The 18,079-nt window shown below is 47.1% G+C and overlaps 10 protein-coding genes across 10 annotated transcripts; 5 read left to right on the top strand and 5 right to left on the bottom strand.

Moving 5' to 3' along the window:
• Positions 1–359: 359 nt before the first annotated feature.
• Positions 360–1,091, bottom strand: N7519_006000 (uncharacterized protein; the record flags this gene model as incomplete). Its single annotated transcript, XM_057292776.1, has 1 exon — positions 360–1,091. One exon carries the CDS (start codon positions 1,089–1,091, stop codon positions 360–362), a length of 732 nt encoding a protein of 243 aa, XP_057147587.1.
• Positions 1,092–1,962: 871 nt separating this feature from the next.
• N7519_005999 (uncharacterized protein) lies at positions 1,963–2,457 on the top strand (the record flags this gene model as incomplete). Its single annotated transcript, XM_057292775.1, has 2 exons — positions 1,963–2,280; positions 2,356–2,457. 2 exons carry the CDS (start codon positions 1,963–1,965, stop codon positions 2,455–2,457), a joined length of 420 nt encoding a protein of 139 aa, XP_057147586.1.
• A 406-nt stretch (positions 2,458–2,863) lies between these two features.
• Positions 2,864–3,210, top strand: N7519_005998 (uncharacterized protein; the record flags this gene model as incomplete). Its single annotated transcript, XM_057292774.1, has 2 exons — positions 2,864–2,876; positions 3,044–3,210. The coding sequence occupies 2 exons, from the start codon at positions 2,864–2,866 to the stop codon at positions 3,208–3,210; spliced, it is 180 nt and encodes a 59-aa protein (XP_057147585.1).
• A 499-nt stretch (positions 3,211–3,709) lies between these two features.
• On the bottom strand, positions 3,710–4,558 carry N7519_005997 (class I SAM-dependent methyltransferase; the record flags this gene model as incomplete). Its single annotated transcript, XM_057292773.1, has 1 exon — positions 3,710–4,558. The coding sequence occupies one exon, from the start codon at positions 4,556–4,558 to the stop codon at positions 3,710–3,712; it is 849 nt and encodes a 282-aa protein (XP_057147584.1).
• Positions 4,559–6,112: 1,554 nt separating this feature from the next.
• Positions 6,113–8,246, top strand: N7519_005996 (uncharacterized protein; the record flags this gene model as incomplete). Its single annotated transcript, XM_057292772.1, has 2 exons — positions 6,113–6,890; positions 6,955–8,246. Coding segments are annotated over 2 exons (2,070 nt in total), but the record flags the coding sequence as incomplete, so codon positions are not given.
• Positions 8,247–8,733: 487 nt separating this feature from the next.
• N7519_005995 (uncharacterized protein) lies at positions 8,734–9,057 on the top strand (the record flags this gene model as incomplete). The annotated part of the gene is made up of 1 exon (XM_057292771.1): positions 8,734–9,057. The coding sequence occupies one exon, from the start codon at positions 8,734–8,736 to the stop codon at positions 9,055–9,057; it is 324 nt and encodes a 107-aa protein (XP_057147582.1).
• Positions 9,058–9,609: 552 nt separating this feature from the next.
• N7519_005994 (uncharacterized protein) lies at positions 9,610–10,326 on the bottom strand (the record flags this gene model as incomplete). The annotated part of the gene is made up of 2 exons (XM_057292770.1): positions 9,610–9,860; positions 9,930–10,326. The coding sequence occupies 2 exons, from the start codon at positions 10,324–10,326 to the stop codon at positions 9,610–9,612; spliced, it is 648 nt and encodes a 215-aa protein (XP_057147581.1).
• A 525-nt stretch (positions 10,327–10,851) lies between these two features.
• N7519_005993 (uncharacterized protein) lies at positions 10,852–12,453 on the top strand (the record flags this gene model as incomplete). Its single annotated transcript, XM_057292769.1, has 4 exons — positions 10,852–11,333; positions 11,524–11,683; positions 11,745–12,203; positions 12,274–12,453. 4 exons carry the CDS (start codon positions 10,852–10,854, stop codon positions 12,451–12,453), a joined length of 1,281 nt encoding a protein of 426 aa, XP_057147580.1.
• Positions 12,454–12,630: 177 nt separating this feature from the next.
• N7519_005992 (class I adenylate-forming enzyme family protein) lies at positions 12,631–14,563 on the bottom strand (the record flags this gene model as incomplete). Its single annotated transcript, XM_057292768.1, has 5 exons — positions 12,631–13,022; positions 13,090–13,211; positions 13,277–13,371; positions 13,435–14,192; positions 14,251–14,563. 5 exons carry the CDS (start codon positions 14,561–14,563, stop codon positions 12,631–12,633), a joined length of 1,680 nt encoding a protein of 559 aa, XP_057147579.1.
• Positions 14,564–16,333: 1,770 nt separating this feature from the next.
• Positions 16,334–17,834, bottom strand: N7519_005991 (efflux pump antibiotic resistance protein; the record flags this gene model as incomplete). Its single annotated transcript, XM_057292767.1, has 4 exons — positions 16,334–16,623; positions 16,697–16,798; positions 16,866–17,370; positions 17,424–17,834. 4 exons carry the CDS (start codon positions 17,832–17,834, stop codon positions 16,334–16,336), a joined length of 1,308 nt encoding a protein of 435 aa, XP_057147578.1.
• Between the last annotated feature and the right edge of the window lie 245 nt (positions 17,835–18,079).

The raw sequence follows: 18,079 nt of genomic DNA, 5'->3' as shown, positions 1-18,079 counted from the left end.
TTGATCTTGGCCCCGCGCTCGGCCGTTTTCGAACTTTTTTCCCTTATCGGTTGTTATCGGCGGACGTAGGTCATTGTTGGTTGCTATCCAGATCAGATGTTCATCGATTTATATAATAAACTGTATATATTGTTTTGGTGTCTTAAGAAGATGTGGAAGAACTCTTGTTAATATATAGGTTGTCATTGGCATGCTGTCCAAGAGTGTATTGGTCGATATATTTGCACCAGATATGTACGGACCAAATAAACAACACAAAAGACCTCCAATATTAAAGCATCCGAAGGCTTCATAGTGATATAGATTCATATACTATGTAATTCTAAAATATCAAGCCTCGAGAACCACTGCTTTTTGGTCTAAACATCATGTTCAACAGCTTCAACAGTCGGCACTTTATGAAGCTTAACATCAAAGAACTGAGCGACAAGCTGCACACAATCCCAAATAACCTGAACCTCCTCCCGAGGAACACCAATGCGCCTCGTACCACGAATATGCCAATGGGTCTCCTTGGGCAGATTCTGACTCATGATACCAGGCAGCACAACAAGCTGGGTATCAAGATCATCCAAGACCTGCCGATCCGACAAAAACAACCCGTAAGTAATCTCCTTGGAAAGCCAAGAAAAGTCCTTATGCGCACTGAATAAATCCAGGGTGCCGGTCGTGTTACGCGCGTACAGCTTCTGCAGCCACCCAGTGCCACGCTCGTGGTTGGCCTCGTCGCATTGCCAACCCTCGCGGGTGAAGGTGAAATCCTTGTCCTCGTCGCGTTCGACCTCGCTAATGGCCAGAATTGCCTCAATGGGCTTGCATACTCCGACTATAGGCACGGATTTGACGAGTGCCTCGCGCAGCCGGCGGATCAGGGCTTGCCGGGCTGTTGAGGTCGCATAGTCTGCCTGCTGGGTGAGGTGGAGGTAGAGCTGGTCTCCTCGTTCTGGGTCCGGGCTGGCGGCTAGTGTGGAAATGGCTAGGATGTACCATTTATCGTTGCCCAGACTCGTGGTTTTGAAGCGGTTCTCTAGCTCGGTGAAGAGTTGGCGGTAGCGGGGCTGGACTTCCGCTGTTGTGGTGGAAGAACTCATTTTTCTTGGCGGTTGGTATGGTAGAAGAATTGAAATGGTTTTGGGCGTCAGCTGCAGCTTGCTAGCTCGTATTGGTAATCGAGAGAACATGGTGTACATTTGCACAATTATAGTGTTCAATATAACGTAAAGTTGTGGTCTCTCCAGCAATCGCAGTGCGCCGCGACGGCTGAAGTGGGTCGCTTCATGTTCAAAGCATTTTCAATGTTGTATAATATTCTAGTATGAAACATCGAATTTTTCTTTCTAGAGAAGTAGAATCCTCAATTTTAGGGGGAATATAATGAAATAACTTTTATACTACCTTATATTAGCGATTATCCCTACGTCACAAATATATATATAAGCCGATTTTGCAGACAGATAGATCACACATGTCCACAAATACAACATTCGAGATGAAGTAGAAAGATATCTATACTAGCTCATATTAATTGATAATTAAGGTAACTCCTTCGCAGCATACGTACATAATACTACAGCAAACTACAAGAAATCGTGTTCTACGTGAACAAGTATATAAGTGGGGCACTAACAGGAACTCTAAAGCATCAACAGTGTCATCGAGTTCTGCCTTGATCAGCAAGTCAGCAAGTCAAATCAGAACCCCAAAGAAGGGCCCAGAGTATACCCAGGTATACGATCAAAGTAATGAACAAGGATCTTTTGTCATTACCCTCAAACTGGGCTACGCCCCACTATGATCTCAGTGACTCCAGGATGACATCACAACCAGCAAACGAAGTATAAGACCGAGCTCTTCCAATGGTAGAAATCAATCAATCAACCTCTTCCATTAAAAAAAAACTTCTCTTTACAACCATTTTCACTCAATCTCACAAACCCCAAATCTACTCTACATCTACACAAAATGTCCGTATCAGGCGCAGGTCAACCCGGCAGGGGCACCCGCCAGAACATGGCCATGTCAGGCTCAGGTCAATCCAGCGTCGGAAACCGCAGCGTGTACGAGTCAGGCGATCAGCGCAACGTCCCCGTGTCCGAACTCAAAGAGCGCGCCCGCTACGCCGAGGGCATGCCCACCAGCCACAATAACCTTGATTCCAAGGACGGCCGCTCCATTGCCAACAAGCTTGCCTCCCAGGAGAACAAGCCCGACTCCTCACACCACCACCACAACGAGTATGACGCCGAGGCCGAGATGAGCAAGCAGAATCCTACCAAGCCTGTAAGTTGCACACAGCCTTGTCTCCCATGAAAGCCTTGACCAAGTCACATTTGCTAACGATTGGTTGCAATACAGGCTGAGCAGCACGGCAATGCTCCGTCCAAGGGTGCTAGGATTGATGCCGATCTCAAGGCTGATGATGAACAGCGTCTGCAGGAGAAGGGTATCAAGCACTAAATTTGTTAATGCTGTCTTTGACGTTACAAATACCCTTTCATGTCTTCTGATTGGAATCGAATATTCGTCAGCCAGGGATGGAGGGGTTGGTGCCGAAACATGATGTACGATAATAATGATATCTGGTCTAATGTACTCGGAATGAGTAACGAGGCCTCTGAATGAATCCATGGGATACCTACATTGAAGATAGAACAGATGGTGGTTGAAAATGCGTAGCTTGGATACAGTACCTAGGTACCTATCCGTGCCGGATTTTCCCTGGTGGGCCGGGCTTTACTATTTGAGCTGCTGCCGCTTTTATGAGGGTGCTCAGGCTCAGGCCCACTGAGCGACGGTGGGATTATAAACGCTGCACTTTGCTAGTGAGGTCTCTTACACCACGCCTAAGTCCCCGTTATGCATAATGGCCTGTAGTCGTATGTAGGTAGAGATGGTGGAATTCCACGATTATCGCACGGGCTCGGTCTCTTGGCACTGGCATACTTTTCGTTGGTCGAGTAGTCTGGTGCGTTCCGGCGTCGATTCGTTTCGGTTCGCGGAAAAGAGAATTGTGTTTGAAACCGAAGGAAAAAGACTGATCTAGAGTCTCGAGAATTGGATTGTGTTATTGTTGAACTAGCACTGGCATCTGGCATCTGGCATCTGGCTCTGGCTCTGGCTCTGGCTCTGGCTCTGGCTCTGGCTCTGGCTCTCTGGCTCTCTGGCTCTCTGGCTCTCTGGCTCTGGCTGTTCTTGTTGTACGGAGAATAAGGTAGCCGTAACGATGGTTCGACGGTACGTGGGTTTGCGCACGGTGGGGTAAAAATCTCGAAGGTCTGTAAGTTTTTGGATTTGATGAAGATTCTGCAGGTCGACTTGATAAAAATGCGCAGTTGTGTGCGGAACAGGGTGCTCTTCTCCTAAGCTCTTGGTCTTGATCGTGGGGTTCCGGGGTAGCGAGATGAATGGAGTGTGGAGTGTTTTTGTTATACACCTTTGAACTCCCTGAAGGGTCTATCTCTATCCCTTGATTCCAAAGAACTAAATTCTGTTCTCTCACTGCTCTCAAAAATAACCCGCTTTCGTTTATACATTTAATCACTGCACCCATCAAGGTACTTGACCAATTTCACCTATAAATATTCTGCCTAGATTATTGATACTCGCGAACTGGCAAAGTGTCAATTAATGATATAAGCTGGGAGGTCATGTAGAGTGCATACATCCTCTCACTCAGCAAGACCCCTCAGGGTCACATGTTCCACACCAGCTATTTATATATCACCGCGATGAGAGTAGTTATGGGTATCTCGAAGTGTCCTCCCTTATGGTACTGCTCGAATTCACGCATGATCTCTTCCTGCGCAGCCAGCTGTCTTTCGCTGGGCAGCTTTCCCACGTAATTGCCGAAGGAGCTTGATGTCGCCATTTGCAATAGTTCCTCCTTGGTTTGCACCACAAGCGCACTAGAATCGAACCATACCCTGCTTGACGAAAACCCCGCCTCTCTAGTCAAAATGGTTAGGGCATCCGCAGCAATCCTTTTGGGAGCCCCGATAGTGATGTCAGGATAATAAATCCGATAGGGGTCTTTGGATAGTATTCGCCTCCTAATTTCGTAGAAATAGTTGGGGTGATCTCCAGATCCGCCTGCGACACCTAGACGACCACCGGGCTTCAGTACGCGAAACACTTCTCGAAGGGTTTCAAGTTGTTGTTCTTGTGTTAACCAAGGCATGACTGAGTTCATAACAACGACATCAAAACTCTCACTCCCGAATCTGGAAAGGTCTTGAGCAACACCATATTCGAAAAACAAAGTATCCTCCAAGTCGGGGCTGATTTTCTTGCGCGCAAGATCGATGCGCTTGGTAAGCGGGTCAATCCCAACAACCCGCCCATGAGGAACAGCGAGAGAGGCGATATGAGCTGCCAGAAGCCCAGTGCCGCATCCGATATCAAGAACGCAGACTCCTGGATTGACGGACAGTTCACGTAAAAGAACAATTCCTGTCTGGTACTGGGCTTTGCCGCTTGTCGCCTCGTATTGACTGGCTAGCTCATCAGTGTCCAGATGGTAGGCGATAGTTGCAGGAAAGGCTTCAACGGTCTGTGACATTGTGGCGATTTTCAATATCTCATGACTATTTGGAATAGTATTAGCACATGCCACACCTTCATTGGAATCACGCACGAGTGAGGTTGGGCAAAACACCAGTTATGGCCTTCAAATTTGGGTCCTGAGCTGTTAGGAAATAAAGCTTGTGGTAGATACCGATATAAATAGGCCAAGTAGCTCATATTTCGATCATTGATATTTTATGTTGTTACGCCTATACTAACATCGCGAATTTCACTAGTAAGCAGTTTACCAGTGTAATGACCAAAAACACAAGCAAGGTAGTAAGGACATACATACTAGTACCTTGGCCGGTTCCAGGGCCCCGGGGTATGCATGGTTATCTGCTGGTATTTGGCTTGTATTAAGTGATAGAAGCTAGAAACTAGTGGCGGTCGCAAGGTATCGCACTGTTGTCAAAATCTACGTAGCCGTGAGTCTGGACCAGCCCGGCCTGCATTTAGCACATGTTATAGTTTATTAGTGTGTATGCTGGCAGCTGGGCAGCGATACTAATGAAATACAGGTAAATAATACGTTCTTTCTTTCTTTTTTCTTTTTTTTTTGAATTCCAGAGAAAAGTGCAGTGGAGCTTTAAAATACACATACCAGGAGTTTTATAACCTCAAAGCAGAGAGTAGGGGGCGGGTGTAAGGTAGAATTTTAATCCTTCATCCCCTTAGCCGCATAAGATGTGATCAATACCCTTAAAGACGTGATTAGGAACTTAGTACAGTGCAGCCTCGGATTAAGGCTGCGGCCGGGCGTACATGGATCATGATCCTTCTTTTAATTACAGCTAAAAGTGGAGTGGTATAGCCTCAAAACAGACATCAGGGCGGGGTAAGGAAGATCCAGATCCTTCAGCCTCTTAGCCGCATAAGATGTGATCAATAACCCCAAAGACGTGATTAGGTAGGAACTTCACGGATCAAGGCTGCGGCCCGGTCCACGTGGGTCTTGATCCCTCCAAGGTTGCGGACGGCGCTCGAGGGAAGTGGGGCTTATCTCACGGGCTCAAAGGTAACTAGGTCTGATTGGCGTAACGACAGTGACGCCCGGGGCTTACCCAACCTCAGCGCGATCTACCTAGGTTTATCTTTATCGTGTACTTTTGTAGAACGAGTGCATCCCATCCATATCGTGCGGAGTTCACCGAGGTTACCGCGTCTGCAGTAAGATGCACATCATCTACATGGGCCAACGTTAACTCACTCAGCTCGGCCGCTGATCGTCCGGATCATCCGGTGTAATAATATATGTAATCACTGGATTTACGATAGGAGTCATATTGAAGAATACACGGTTTTAAACTTTTTACATAACAGGAGTTTTTGCAATACCTATTACCTGTATATAAGGGGGGAAAAGACTAGCCTGAGCCTATCTCACAAAATAGAATCCTACTGCATGTATGTGCGCTGGGGTCGTTTCGATGCTTTATCCTCAGTGTCAGTGATCACTTTCGCTACTGCTGTGCTCTTCTCGCAGATGAGCATTTTCTTTGACCGTACAGGTTGATACAAGTCAGTCTGTCTGTCCCCTGTCGGCAACATGAAGGTCGACAACTTTTCCCCCATATCACCACTTCCGAAGTTTCCAAGTAAGCTAAGATGGCCTGCATTTATTGGTGTTCTCACCCTCCTGTCTTACTACTACTACTTGGGCACGACCCCGCGAATATTCGCCTCTCCTACTTTTGATTTACGCCAAACATTGCTTTCCGTTCCCTCATCTGAACATACACGCAACTGGAGTGCGTATTATACGTCAGAGTCACACCTTGCCAGCCAAGGCTGGAGGCAAGCGCAATGGACTCAAGAAAAGTGGAAGGAATTTGGTGTCGGAAATACTACAATTTCTTCCCACGATACCCAGCTTCCACTGCCGACAAACGAGCAGCGAGTCGCTCTTTCAAGGAATGGCCAAATCCTCTACGAGGCACCTTTGGTAGACTATAACACGTCTGCTGGCTTTGTACCCGCATACTTTGGCTTTTCAGCTAACGGTAACGTCTCGGGCTCTTATGTCTTTTGCAACTTCGGCAGCAACGAAGACTTCGAAGCTCTCGCCCAACGTAACGTTAGCCTCAAAGGAAATATTGGCATTATCAAGTTGGGCAATGCATCGCCATACGTACGCCAGAAGCACTTGTCGATATTCCGTTCCCTCTCTGTCGCTAATGCAGAAAGAGCGGGGATGATTGGTGTGGTTTTATACACTGATCCCCAAAATGATGGTAGTATGACTGAAGGCAACGGATACAAGCCTTTTCCTGCTGGACCAGCGCGACCGCTAGAAGCAATTGAAAGAGGAGGCTTTGGTAATATTGGTAAGCAAATGATCCCTCTCCTCATACCTGTATTGATCAAGTGTAACTCACCAATATCATCTAGCGGATTACCTCAGGGGCGAACTACCTAGAATCCCTAGTATACCCATCTCCACTGTCGATGCAATTCACCTTTTGAGAGTTTTGAACGACCATGGGCCTCAAGCAAAAGAGATGGGAGATCGGTGGGAAGAGGGAGGCTTGGAATATTATGGTGTTGACTATAATGTCGGGCCATCGCCTCCTGGGCTCTCTCTACACCTGATCAACACTGCGAATATTCGAGACACCCAAGTCCACAATGTGATCGGCACAATTACTGGTAAAACGTCCGACGAGATGATCATCCTTGGCAATCATCGTGACGCCTGGGGTCCTGGTGCTGGAGACCCTGGCAGTGGATCCGCTGCATTGAACGAGGTCGTTCGCAGCTTTGGTGCAGCCCTTCAGCAGGGCTGGCGCCCAGAGCGTACGATTGTCTTCGCAAGTTTTGAAGGGGAAGAGTTCGCCCAAATTGGCTCTCTACTCTGGATTACTCAAAATCTCAATTGGTTGCGAGCCTCAACGGTGGCATATCTGAACGTCGTTGTTGCGGCATCCGGAACCCATTTCCATGCCAAAGCCAGTCCACTCCTCTATTCAGCGATACTTTCCGCAACAAATAGTATATTGTCGCCGAATCAAACTTCAGCTGGCCAGTCAGTGCGAGATGTGTGGGGAGGCGAGATCACCCCTGCCGGCAGCGGCGATGCAAATCGTTTCATGTCTATCCCTTGCATTTCGACACTTGATTTTGGATTTTCACCTGCTTTAGGGGAGCCTCCCTTCCCATATCATACTGGCTTCGATAGCTTTGAATGGATGGACCGATTTGGCGACCCAGGATGGAAATACCATGTCACTAGTGCGAAGATATGGTCCCTCATGGCGGCACACCTCCTAGAGCCTGGACCGCTGAAAATGAGCGTCACAGATTACGCGGTGGCGTTCCATGGGTGGCTAGGCGAGCTCCCAGACCGCGACCTGTGGTCTTCGAAGGTTGATATAACCCCTATGACTGATGCAGTCAAGCGATTATCTAGAGCTGCCATCCGCTTTGACAGCTATGCCGGATCCTTGAAAAAGTCTCGGTGCACCTGGTGGAAGCTCTGGGCCAGATGCGGACGAAACCCTGCGATTAGTGATGTAAACAAAATTTACATAGCATTGATACGACAATTTTACTACGAACCGGGGTTGGATGGACACAATGACCATCACCATGTCCTTTTCTCGCCGTCTGCCTGGCACAACTCGCCGCCTGCTATGCCTGGACTTAGCAAGAGCTTACAGGCAGGAGATTGGAAGAACGCTCAGGTGAGTCATTTTTCCCACCTTATATTCACAGACTGGTGGGTGTTAACTGCAGCAGAGATGGAGAGATATATTGGCGGAAAAAATAAACAATTCGAGTCATTTGTTAGAGGACCATTTGCAAGAGCTCGATAAGCAACACGCGGTATTATGAGCGAGATAAGACAGACTCTCATGTCAAAAGGAGCTCGCTGTTTTTGAACGCAAAATTGACGAGTAATAATTGCAGATTCGTGTTGTAAATACTGCCGGGCAGGCTGTTTCTCCTCATAATATACTTCTTTCCAATACGATACTATCCTCTATACCTATTGCATAATTTGAAAGCTTAACTTCCTACTCATAATCGTTACCAGGCCTGGCACGAAACACCGCTATTGTTCCCAACCCAAAGAAAACCGCATTGACCAAGAACGGCATTCCAATCCAAATATTTCCAAGATCCAAACCCATCTGGAAGGCCCAAGCCAGTAATGGCCCTCCCACAACGATGCCAGCATGTGATGCAACCGACACGCTCGTGGATAAAACCCCCATGTATCGCGTCGGTGCCAACGTAGTCAAGAAGCTACGTGCTGTCACTGTAAACGCAAAACCCAAAGCGATCACGATTTGGCCGCAGATAAGAAATGTCGGTGTTGAGGAGAAGAAAATGAAGAGAGATCCCAAGACAACCACAACTCCACTGACTACAGTGATACGCTTGTCAACCTGTGCCGAGTGCACTCTTCTCCGCCTGAGATATCGTGAGATGCTAGGAATGATAGCGAAAAGCACAAGCATATTAGCTCCGGCTCTTAATGCAATGAGATAAGATGCCTATACATTAAAATTGAATTTTAGTAAAGTGTTTATATGGTGTAAGATGTGCAGTGAATCGCAAATCACCTTTGCATAGTCCCAGTTAAATTTTAGAGAAGAGTACTGAAGGAGTATATCCGATGATTCCCGGCTTACTTGGGTCAGGAAAAAGCAAAGAAGCAATTTTAGAACATCCCTCGTAATCCACTCAGTAGCTCCAGCTAGAGCTATGATGCATCGGTTGAATTGATATCGTATATTTCCTTGTGGCAAAGGGGAGGACGTAATGCGTGACAATTGATGATCAGTAGGCGAGTCCTTACGCCTTTCTGCATTATAGTTATACTTGACCGTGACAGCAATGGCACAAAGGGTGAACCCAAGCCGTATTCCTATGGCGCTTAGGACTGGGATCCACGGGTTCAATGCTATGAATATAGCACCCACCGGAATAGAAACCATTTCGGAAATAAGGAAGCCTGCATAAATCATAGAAAAGGCAGCTGTCCTAAGTTAGTAAAATTTGGTCAGCTTTATCATGTCTAATGAGATATACCTAGGTGACCTACCGCTGGCTTGGACGGCACGCATCACCAATGATTGCGTAGCACATGGAGACGACTGTCGACGGACCCCCACCGAGGATTGTAAATACCCCAGAGAACCATATTGCCTTGAGAGGGAAGACTTCAGGCATTGCACAAACTATTGCGGTCCAAGTTTCGTTTAGCAGAACTCCACATAGCGCCAGACATAGCACTTTGCTGCGTCCGATGCGGTCCCCTAAAGCGCCGTATGGAATTGAGAGTGCCAAACCTATGCCGGATGCATTAGCAAGTCTAGGGGAAGCTCAATTCCTTTTTTTTTCCAAAAATTCCGACTTACCCGGGATCATAGTGAAAGCTCTCTTCCAGCCATTGATGCAGGCCAATTCACTCTGAACTGGTTCAATCTTGCAGTCAGCCCCAGCCGCGATGCCTGCGTAATAGTCGCGGCAAATTATATCCTCAAAAATCGCCATCCGTGGAACCATGACTATATCATTGCAGATGTCGGCCATCATAAGCAACACACTGATGGCAATCGTGACCGCGAATCCGTTCCGTGTAGAGTAATAGTCTTCATCGTCAGATTCGTCCTGGCTGCACGGTTCTCGATCTGACCTCGGCAGAAGCTGCGCTCGTTCAGCAGACTCTGTGTCCAATGGCAGACTCTCATCTGGCACATAGTGAACCGAGGAGTCATGTGCTGGTTCTAAGCTATGTTGCCTTTGCGAAATCATAGCGGTGGCTGTCCGCGCAGCTAGAAAATGTCGGGTTGTATTGTGCGTTGCAGACAAAGAAGAGAAAAGCGAGAAAAAGCCGACAAGTTGTAATATGAGAAGAAAAATGTGATCTGGCAGAGGCCAGAAGGGAGAGAGAGAAGAAGGTTGAATTCTCTATCTGCGAGAGACTGGCTAATGTACTACTAATTAGCTAACAACATGTGAAGCCCTGGAGCCTGACAAACCAAGTATCGAACCTGCCTGTCATAACAAACCGTGGTATTTACGGATCAATCAATACAGGGCGTATTTTTCTTTAGTGGTTTTTACAATACTCGCGGCCCCCACACTACCAACGCTGCACTAGTAACAAATCCCGAGAGTCCGTACCTGGTATGCGAAATATTCTTTTAATAGGCTACATACATACATTACTTATCCTGTCTGCCATTATATCTCTACCCAGAGCTATTTCTTTTTATGATTGACTGCCTACAAGGGCTTGCGTTTGCTGAGTCGCAATTGTTCCCCTGCTGCTGAAAAATGATTGTCGCATTATCTACCGTCGTGATCGTTCTGGCTCTGGTAGCGATCGTGCGCTATCGCCTTCAGTATAATACCAAACACCGTTCACCGGAGGCTACGCTAGAAGATGTGAAAGCCCTGAACATACGGCATGATGTCCACTCGGCATTCATGGCACTGATCAATGATGAAGGTGCTGGGTCATGGCCCCCAAGGGCTACTCATGATGCATTTCCCGCGGCTCTGCGCATCTACGGGCAGATTTATGCTGCCATGGCACCATTTCTTGCGAATGCCAACCCATCACTTGATGATGAGTGTAATAAAGTCCGCTGTCAAGAGTTTCGCTCTCGCATGCAAGCTTTGCTCGCAGAGAAGGTGGATATAAAGGCAGTTCGAAGTGCCCTGGAAACCGTTCAGTCCGGCAATTGGGATGACTTCCCTCGAGACGCTTACAATGGATTCTACTCTTGCATTGCGTGCTTACGCCACGCTTATCGGTAAGTCAGAAAGAGAAAGCCCTTCAATAAAACAAAACACCATGGTACCCTTATCATCGAAATTTGCTAACATGACGCCTGGTTCTGCTCGCAGATGGGCAACGAACCCAGTTGTGAAAGTTGCACAAGAAGAAAAAAGACTTTGTTTCCCTATGGAGTTAGAAATACCATGGTCATATATACAGCGCAGATTTGACATCACATCTCCAAGTGGGAATATTATGGCAAACGCTGTTTATAACCTGGACTCTCATGGAAAGATTGTATATCCAGTAAACGAAGGAATGTCAGATACGGTGAAAAGTACAGAGCTTGCCTGGAGTCGCATATTTTACGATTCGGAGGTCATGGTATGTGAAGCGCCCTCCACATGTACTTGAGCTGAGCCTACTTGCCATTAACACATGAAAGGCTATTCCAGTCTATTTCGCCATGATCCAAGCTATTATAGCCTTCGAACGGCGCGACAAGAAGTTATGCCTTGCTCATATTGAGACAGCTTTGATCAACCTCCGCAAGGTGATGCAAAATCTATATGTGAAGATGAACGACCCCCACGTATCACGCGCAATATGGGTGAGGCATATCTCGGGAATTCACAGCTGGGGACTGACACTCGAAACGGACGATCCCCCTGTCGAGTACGGAGGCCTATCCGGAAGCCAGATTCTGCTATTCCTGGCAGTTGATGCCTTTCTGGGAATCGATCGCTACCATTCAGATGAAGAACTGAAGATGCATATCTCGAGAAATATGAGAGATTTCTCTGCGACTATCCGAAGATATTCTTTCCGGAAACTACTCTCGGAGAAGTCTGAGGACGATATTGCTATAGGGAAAGCACTTGAGGGCATGGTCAAGCAGCTACGAGTAAGTGGATAAATATCTTATTGCAAATGACAGATCCAGCACAGTAAAGCTTACCCCAAGTATTGAATAGTCTTTCAGGGCTGTCCATAAGATCCGAGCAGTCCGTTATCTCTCAGCACCTGCTCCTGAGCGAGTCCCCATGACGGCGGCACTCTCTGTCCTTCCCAGTGATGGGGAGAAAGCACAGGCCACCGACCCATATGGCTCTCTAGATGGAATGTTGGCCAAAAGACTGAATGAGACCGTTTAATGCTTTGTAGATAGTCAAAACGGAGTTTTTACGCGGTGGTTTTGGAAGGGAGACATGGAGTCCGATGGAGATAGAGCTGGAGTACAAGGAAACGGTTTTAAAAATCATGAACCAGAAATATAAGAGAGTTGTATTTCCCTTCGAGCGTTGAAAACTCAAGTTACTTCGAAGTAGAGGCTACGCTTCTATAGGTATGCCCCAAAACTCGACATCAGGTGGCGGGTTAGCCACAGCAAAAAAGTCCCTGCCACAGTCACCATCATAAAAGAAATCTTCAATGACTTGTCTTTTGATGGGTTTGCCTGTGGCTGTCCGTGGTAATTCTTCATGAGGCGGCAGATGTCGCAAAACAGTAGGCAGCATTAGGACGTCCAGATCGGCCTGAAGATCTGCTCTGATTCGGGCCAACGTCGTCTTGGAACCATCTTTGAGTCTGACAACAGCACCACATAGCTGCTTGTTTTCCTCCACAGGGATGGCCACAGCACAGGCTTCAGCAATGTAAGGCAGTCCCATCAAGTGACGTTCGACCTTAAGAGCTGAGGTTCGAGATTGACCAAAAGTAATATCTGGAAGAAGCAAGAAGAGTAAGCTTTCCAAAAGAACGCTGCAAAAGTGGACCTTGAAGATACTTACAGTCATCCCGCTCGCGGCCAAGCAAAATTATCTCGCCGTCTCTAAGCTCAGCCATATCTCCGGTTCGATAGTATCCTTCCTCATCGAATACCGCGCGAGTTGCTTCTTCATTACCGAGATAACTGAATGACGGTTAATTCAAAACTTGGAACATATTAAATAACATGCAGCGGTTCAATGCTCTCACCCTAGAAATCTGTCGGGAGTCCTAATGGACAATCTTCCGTGCGTGCCCTCAGACAATTTCATCTCAATACCAGGCAAAAGCTTTCCGACGGAGCCCTTGGGTAATAGACATTAGCAAGTACTATGTAGAGAACAAAGACCTTCGAAGTATTTACTCACATAAGTTTGCGTCAAACCCAATGTCACTAGCCCCGTCAGTTCGCTAGCCCCGTATCGATTCTGGAGCGGAAGCCCAATGACTGCTTCCCAAAAGTTTACCGTCGGTTGGTCGACCAGACCCCCAATACACAAGAAGAAATCTAGCCCCTTGAAATAGGCTGAAAATTTCTCTTGTCTTTCCTTTGTGAATTCTTCGTCATCCAGCAGGATGTCCTTCATACCCCGAAGAAGCGCTGGATTGAAAATAAAGTAAGTGATCCGATTGTTGCGGAAGATCTCAAGCACGTCCTTAGAGCTAGCCGGGCATTCGAGGGCGAATACTTTCTTGCCGAGGGCTATGCTTTCAATTACGTTCTTGGCACCACCGAGCCAGTGGCTCTCGTTGTAATTGATCTGGGCGCCACTTTGCTTCTCAAGCGGTTCAGATGATTCAGACGTGAGCCATACTGGGTGAGACGTGAGGCATGTCCTTCGGATTACAACACCCTTGGAGTAGCCAGTAGTGCCTGATGTCATGCACACAAACCCAGGACCATTGGGGTCCAAATAGAGGTCTTCATCAATACTGATATTCTCAATTCCTGGCAGAATAGGCGAGTTGCATACGACAGGAAGCACAAGCAAGGACTTCCCATCGGTCTTGTTCGCATTGATACGTAGTTGTTCGAGCTCAGCAGTGCAGCCGCGGTCAAACAAAACACAGTTTGACTTTGCCCTGGAGAGAACAGAAGCCTGTCTCTCGACGCCTGCTCTAGGATCTGGGTCTCGGATTAGACTTTCTCTCTTTTTATCCTTGTTTGGGTGTAGATTACCCACCCAGTGGCACGTAAGCTCCTCCCAAAGCTCTGACGGCAAAGAAGGCTACAACGTATTCATAGCCAGTTCGAGTGAGAGCTGTGATATATACCGATTCGTCACGAAGGAGACCTCTTGCGTCGAAATTAGAGGCTGACAACAAGGATTTTAACTGATCGCGCGTGATCAAGACATCACTCAGGATTTCAGGGTACGTCTTCTCGAAACCGACAAAGTCTTTGATTATGACCTCCGAATTCGGTACACGGCGGGCGGCTTCAAGCAGCCTGGCAAGAATTGGGTCGTTGGGCAAACGGGGGGCGTTCTCTGTCATTTCGAGGTCGGCTTGTTGTTTTCCGCAAGATGTTGAGGAGGCTTGTCACGTTTAAATAAGTACCTTTATCTTAATGCATGACAAACCCTTAAGATGCCTTTCCGATTTGTCTACGAAACTGGGGGCTGTATGTAAACCAGTCCGCTTGCCAGCCTACAACACTCCGTAGACTACTACTCTATCGAGCCGAGGCAACCTGTACCAGTTAGAAATTTCCGATCTACCCTAGAATGGGCCATAAGCACTAGTACGGAGGGGCGAGGGTGTAAACGCGCGTCGTATTCCTAAGTAAATCTAGTAATCCAAAAAACTTCTATTTCCAAATCAGTGAAATGTTACATTTTGAATTAGAGGGAAAAAGGAAAAAAAGAATTCAAAGAAGTGGATCATAAATACCATAGTTTCCATGTTACTAGCGCTTATGGGTTCTTTTGTCCTTACAGTTATCAGTCTAGGAGCAGGGAATTAAGGATCCAACAGCAGCACTTCGGCCCCAAAACGCCATCAGTAACCCTGAAGACGTGATTAACGGCCCAAAGATGCGATGGTTCAGCCTAAGAACATAAAATACAGCTTAAGAGCAGAGAAGGCGGATCTTGACCATTGTGTATGTATCAGTACATTCCATGACTCTCAATCTGTTTCATTTCAACTAGTGAAGGAGTACGGAGTACTACTATCATATGATAGGCATACACTATAGCAGTATAACAACGAAATGATAATTCTTAAGGTCCGGCATAGGCAACTTTCTGCAGAAATAAAAATCCACATTCTATCTCATTCATTTACCTACTAGCTTTTACGGGAATCCTGCAAATCGGGAACCATTTACCGTCATGGAGATCTCGTCTACAACAATTTCTCTCGATGTCAATCTTACGGATGCATCGCTGGAAAAAAAATCCATTTGAAAAGCTCGTTACCTCTTTAAGAAAGACACTGGGCCCATCGTCGGGCCTAACGCTGGAGGATGCTGACGTACCTTCATTGATGACTTTAATGAAGCTTTACAACAGCTGTGAGGATTATAACTGGGCAAAGTACGCCTTCGCCGATGGTGATAGAGCTTATACAAGGAACCTAATAGATGAGGCAGATGGCAAGAGCAATTTGGTACGTGCACCGTATTCTATATTCTTAGTCTAGCTACTTGATTTCAATGCGTTTGCTGACGAATGGGTGCGTCAATCAATATAGCTTGTGCTTGTATGGTCTCCGGGTAAGGGCAGTCCAGTTCATGACCACGGTAACGCCCATTGTTTGATGAAAATCCTCAGGGGCAGCTTGACAGAGACACGATACTCGTTTCCACAAAAGGGGCGTTGTCAAGCTTCTCTGAACAGAATCTCGGAGAATACCTACAACGAGAATGATGTCGCATACATGGCTGATGAGCTTGGTCTGCATCGAATGTCTAATAAAGGCAGCGACTACGCTGTATCTCTTCATTGTAAGCCTCACCTCAAGGTCAAGACAATTTTCACCTACTCTATATACTAATATTAATGATTCTAGTGTATACACCTCCTCATGTAGCCAGGAAAGGTTGCTATGTTTATGATGAACAGACGGGAAGAAGGAAACATGTTTCAGGGTCTTCGTATCATTCGGCCTATGGTAGGCTTTTAGAAGAGCGGTAATAGATTCTCTCTGGTATGCGAGCAGGGACGATGGACAGGGCTGCTAGATTAGATATTTTGTCGAGAGGACTGTGGCCAGATAGGGGGGGATCTAAGTGTAGGTGCGCGGTGTCCACAAGATATATAACTAGGGTGCGCAAGTTTGCTGTTGCCGCTTGCCTTGAACTTCATCACGTTTTAAACCATAGTCCCGAATACAGACGCACGCACAGAGATGAATGGCAATTAGCACAAAAAATGAGGCAAACACTGCATGAAGCCCTTCATTGTACCCCTGAGACACCAACCTTCTTTCTTCCTTCGTAAGCTGCCAATTCCCCAATGTAGAACCTGATGAGATCAGTTTCTCAATGGTTTCTTGATTGAACCAGGATCCTAATCGAGCATATAATACGTTTCTCAAGATAGTGCCGGAAACTAGTACACGATCGTTAGTTAGAATCAGAGCGAGTGGGATAGCAGCCGTTATATCATTCAACCAGATACCTACCTGTAATACTGGTTGCTCCTCCCATATCTCTCAAGAAATTCCGTAATCCTGTCAAAACCGCTCGATCGCTGGTATCGGACCCTGCTAAAAGGCCGACAAGAACTAGGGAAAGGTTTTATGAGCCAAAGGATAGCATGGAAAAGTAGTACAAGGAAGTCAAAGCACTTACCAGGCTGCAAGGAACACCCAACGCCTACACCATCAAGGATTCCAACGACGACAATCCTCCAGATGGCGGTCTCTTGGTCATAATAAAACTTCGCGACTCCGCCCAGTGTCCAGCAAACAGCTCCGGTCACAAGAATTGGTTTATAGTGCCCGAATATGGATATGAGAATACCAGTCAGGGCCGAGGTAAGTCCGTGGGCAATGACCAGAGGGAGCAGCAATACTCCAGCCTCAGATGGGCTTGCTCCTCGAACGTGTTGCAGGTACAGTGGGAGGATGAACAAATTACCCCAGTATATCCAGCCTATGAGGACATTGATAGATATCAAAATGTTTGTGGAACGGCCGTAGCTGAATAGTCGGGCTGGCAGTAGGGGGAATTTCGCAAACCGCCATTCGACCATCAAGAAGACGAGAAATAGCGTGACGCCAGTGATGAGCATGCCGATGGTCACCGGTGAGGTCCAGGGCCAGGGCATGCTTGCTCCGCCTTGCGATATCGGTATCTGACTCAAAACATTAACGCGAGAATATTCAGCAACGCTTTGGATTAACCCACCAAAAATATCGCAATCCCGAATAGACTCGCCAGAGCTCCAGCCCAGTCCACCAGTTTCAACTTGTTCCAGACTCGGTCCGTTGTATACGCGGAGGAAGAAGATTCCGGCCACACCATCACGAGATAGCAGATAGCCACCATTATTAAGGGACATACGAACCAGAACGCCCACTGCCATCCAGCTCTCTGTGTGAGAGCTCCCCCGATAACAGGACCGAGCCCGTTTCCAAACGCAGTTGCTACCCCAACCATGCCGAAATAATACCCGCGCTGCTCTAATGTCGTGATATCTGCAATGGCAATCTGAACAAGCGCATTAATAGCTCCCGCACCAAAGCCGGTGAATGCTCTCGCCGCGAATAACTGTATCGGCGTCCCAGAAAGGCCAGACAAAAGGTTGCCTAGCCCCATGACCGAAAGGGCCGCGACTAGCGAGGACTTTCGGCCAAATATGTCGGACAGTCTTCCATTGATCAGCTGGATACCAGTGCTGGTAATGAGAAAAAGAGGCGCCGACTAAAGATATAGAGGCACCCGTATTGAGGGAAGATGCTATAGCGGCTAGACTTGTCGCTATGGATGTTTGGTCAAGGAAGGAGGTGAATTGTATGAGAGCAATAGCAGGAAATACGACCAAGAGACGTTTTTGCGACAGG

Source organism: Penicillium mononematosum, assembly GCF_028829835.1.
Source record: "Penicillium mononematosum strain IBT 11891 chromosome Unknown utg000003l:1.0-8172316.0:1.0-8177699.0, whole genome shotgun sequence".
NCBI classification, from domain to species: domain Eukaryota; kingdom Fungi; phylum Ascomycota; class Eurotiomycetes; order Eurotiales; family Aspergillaceae; genus Penicillium; species Penicillium mononematosum.
Note: the sequence above shows the minus strand (reverse complement) of the source record. Positions and strands in the feature narration are given on the sequence as shown.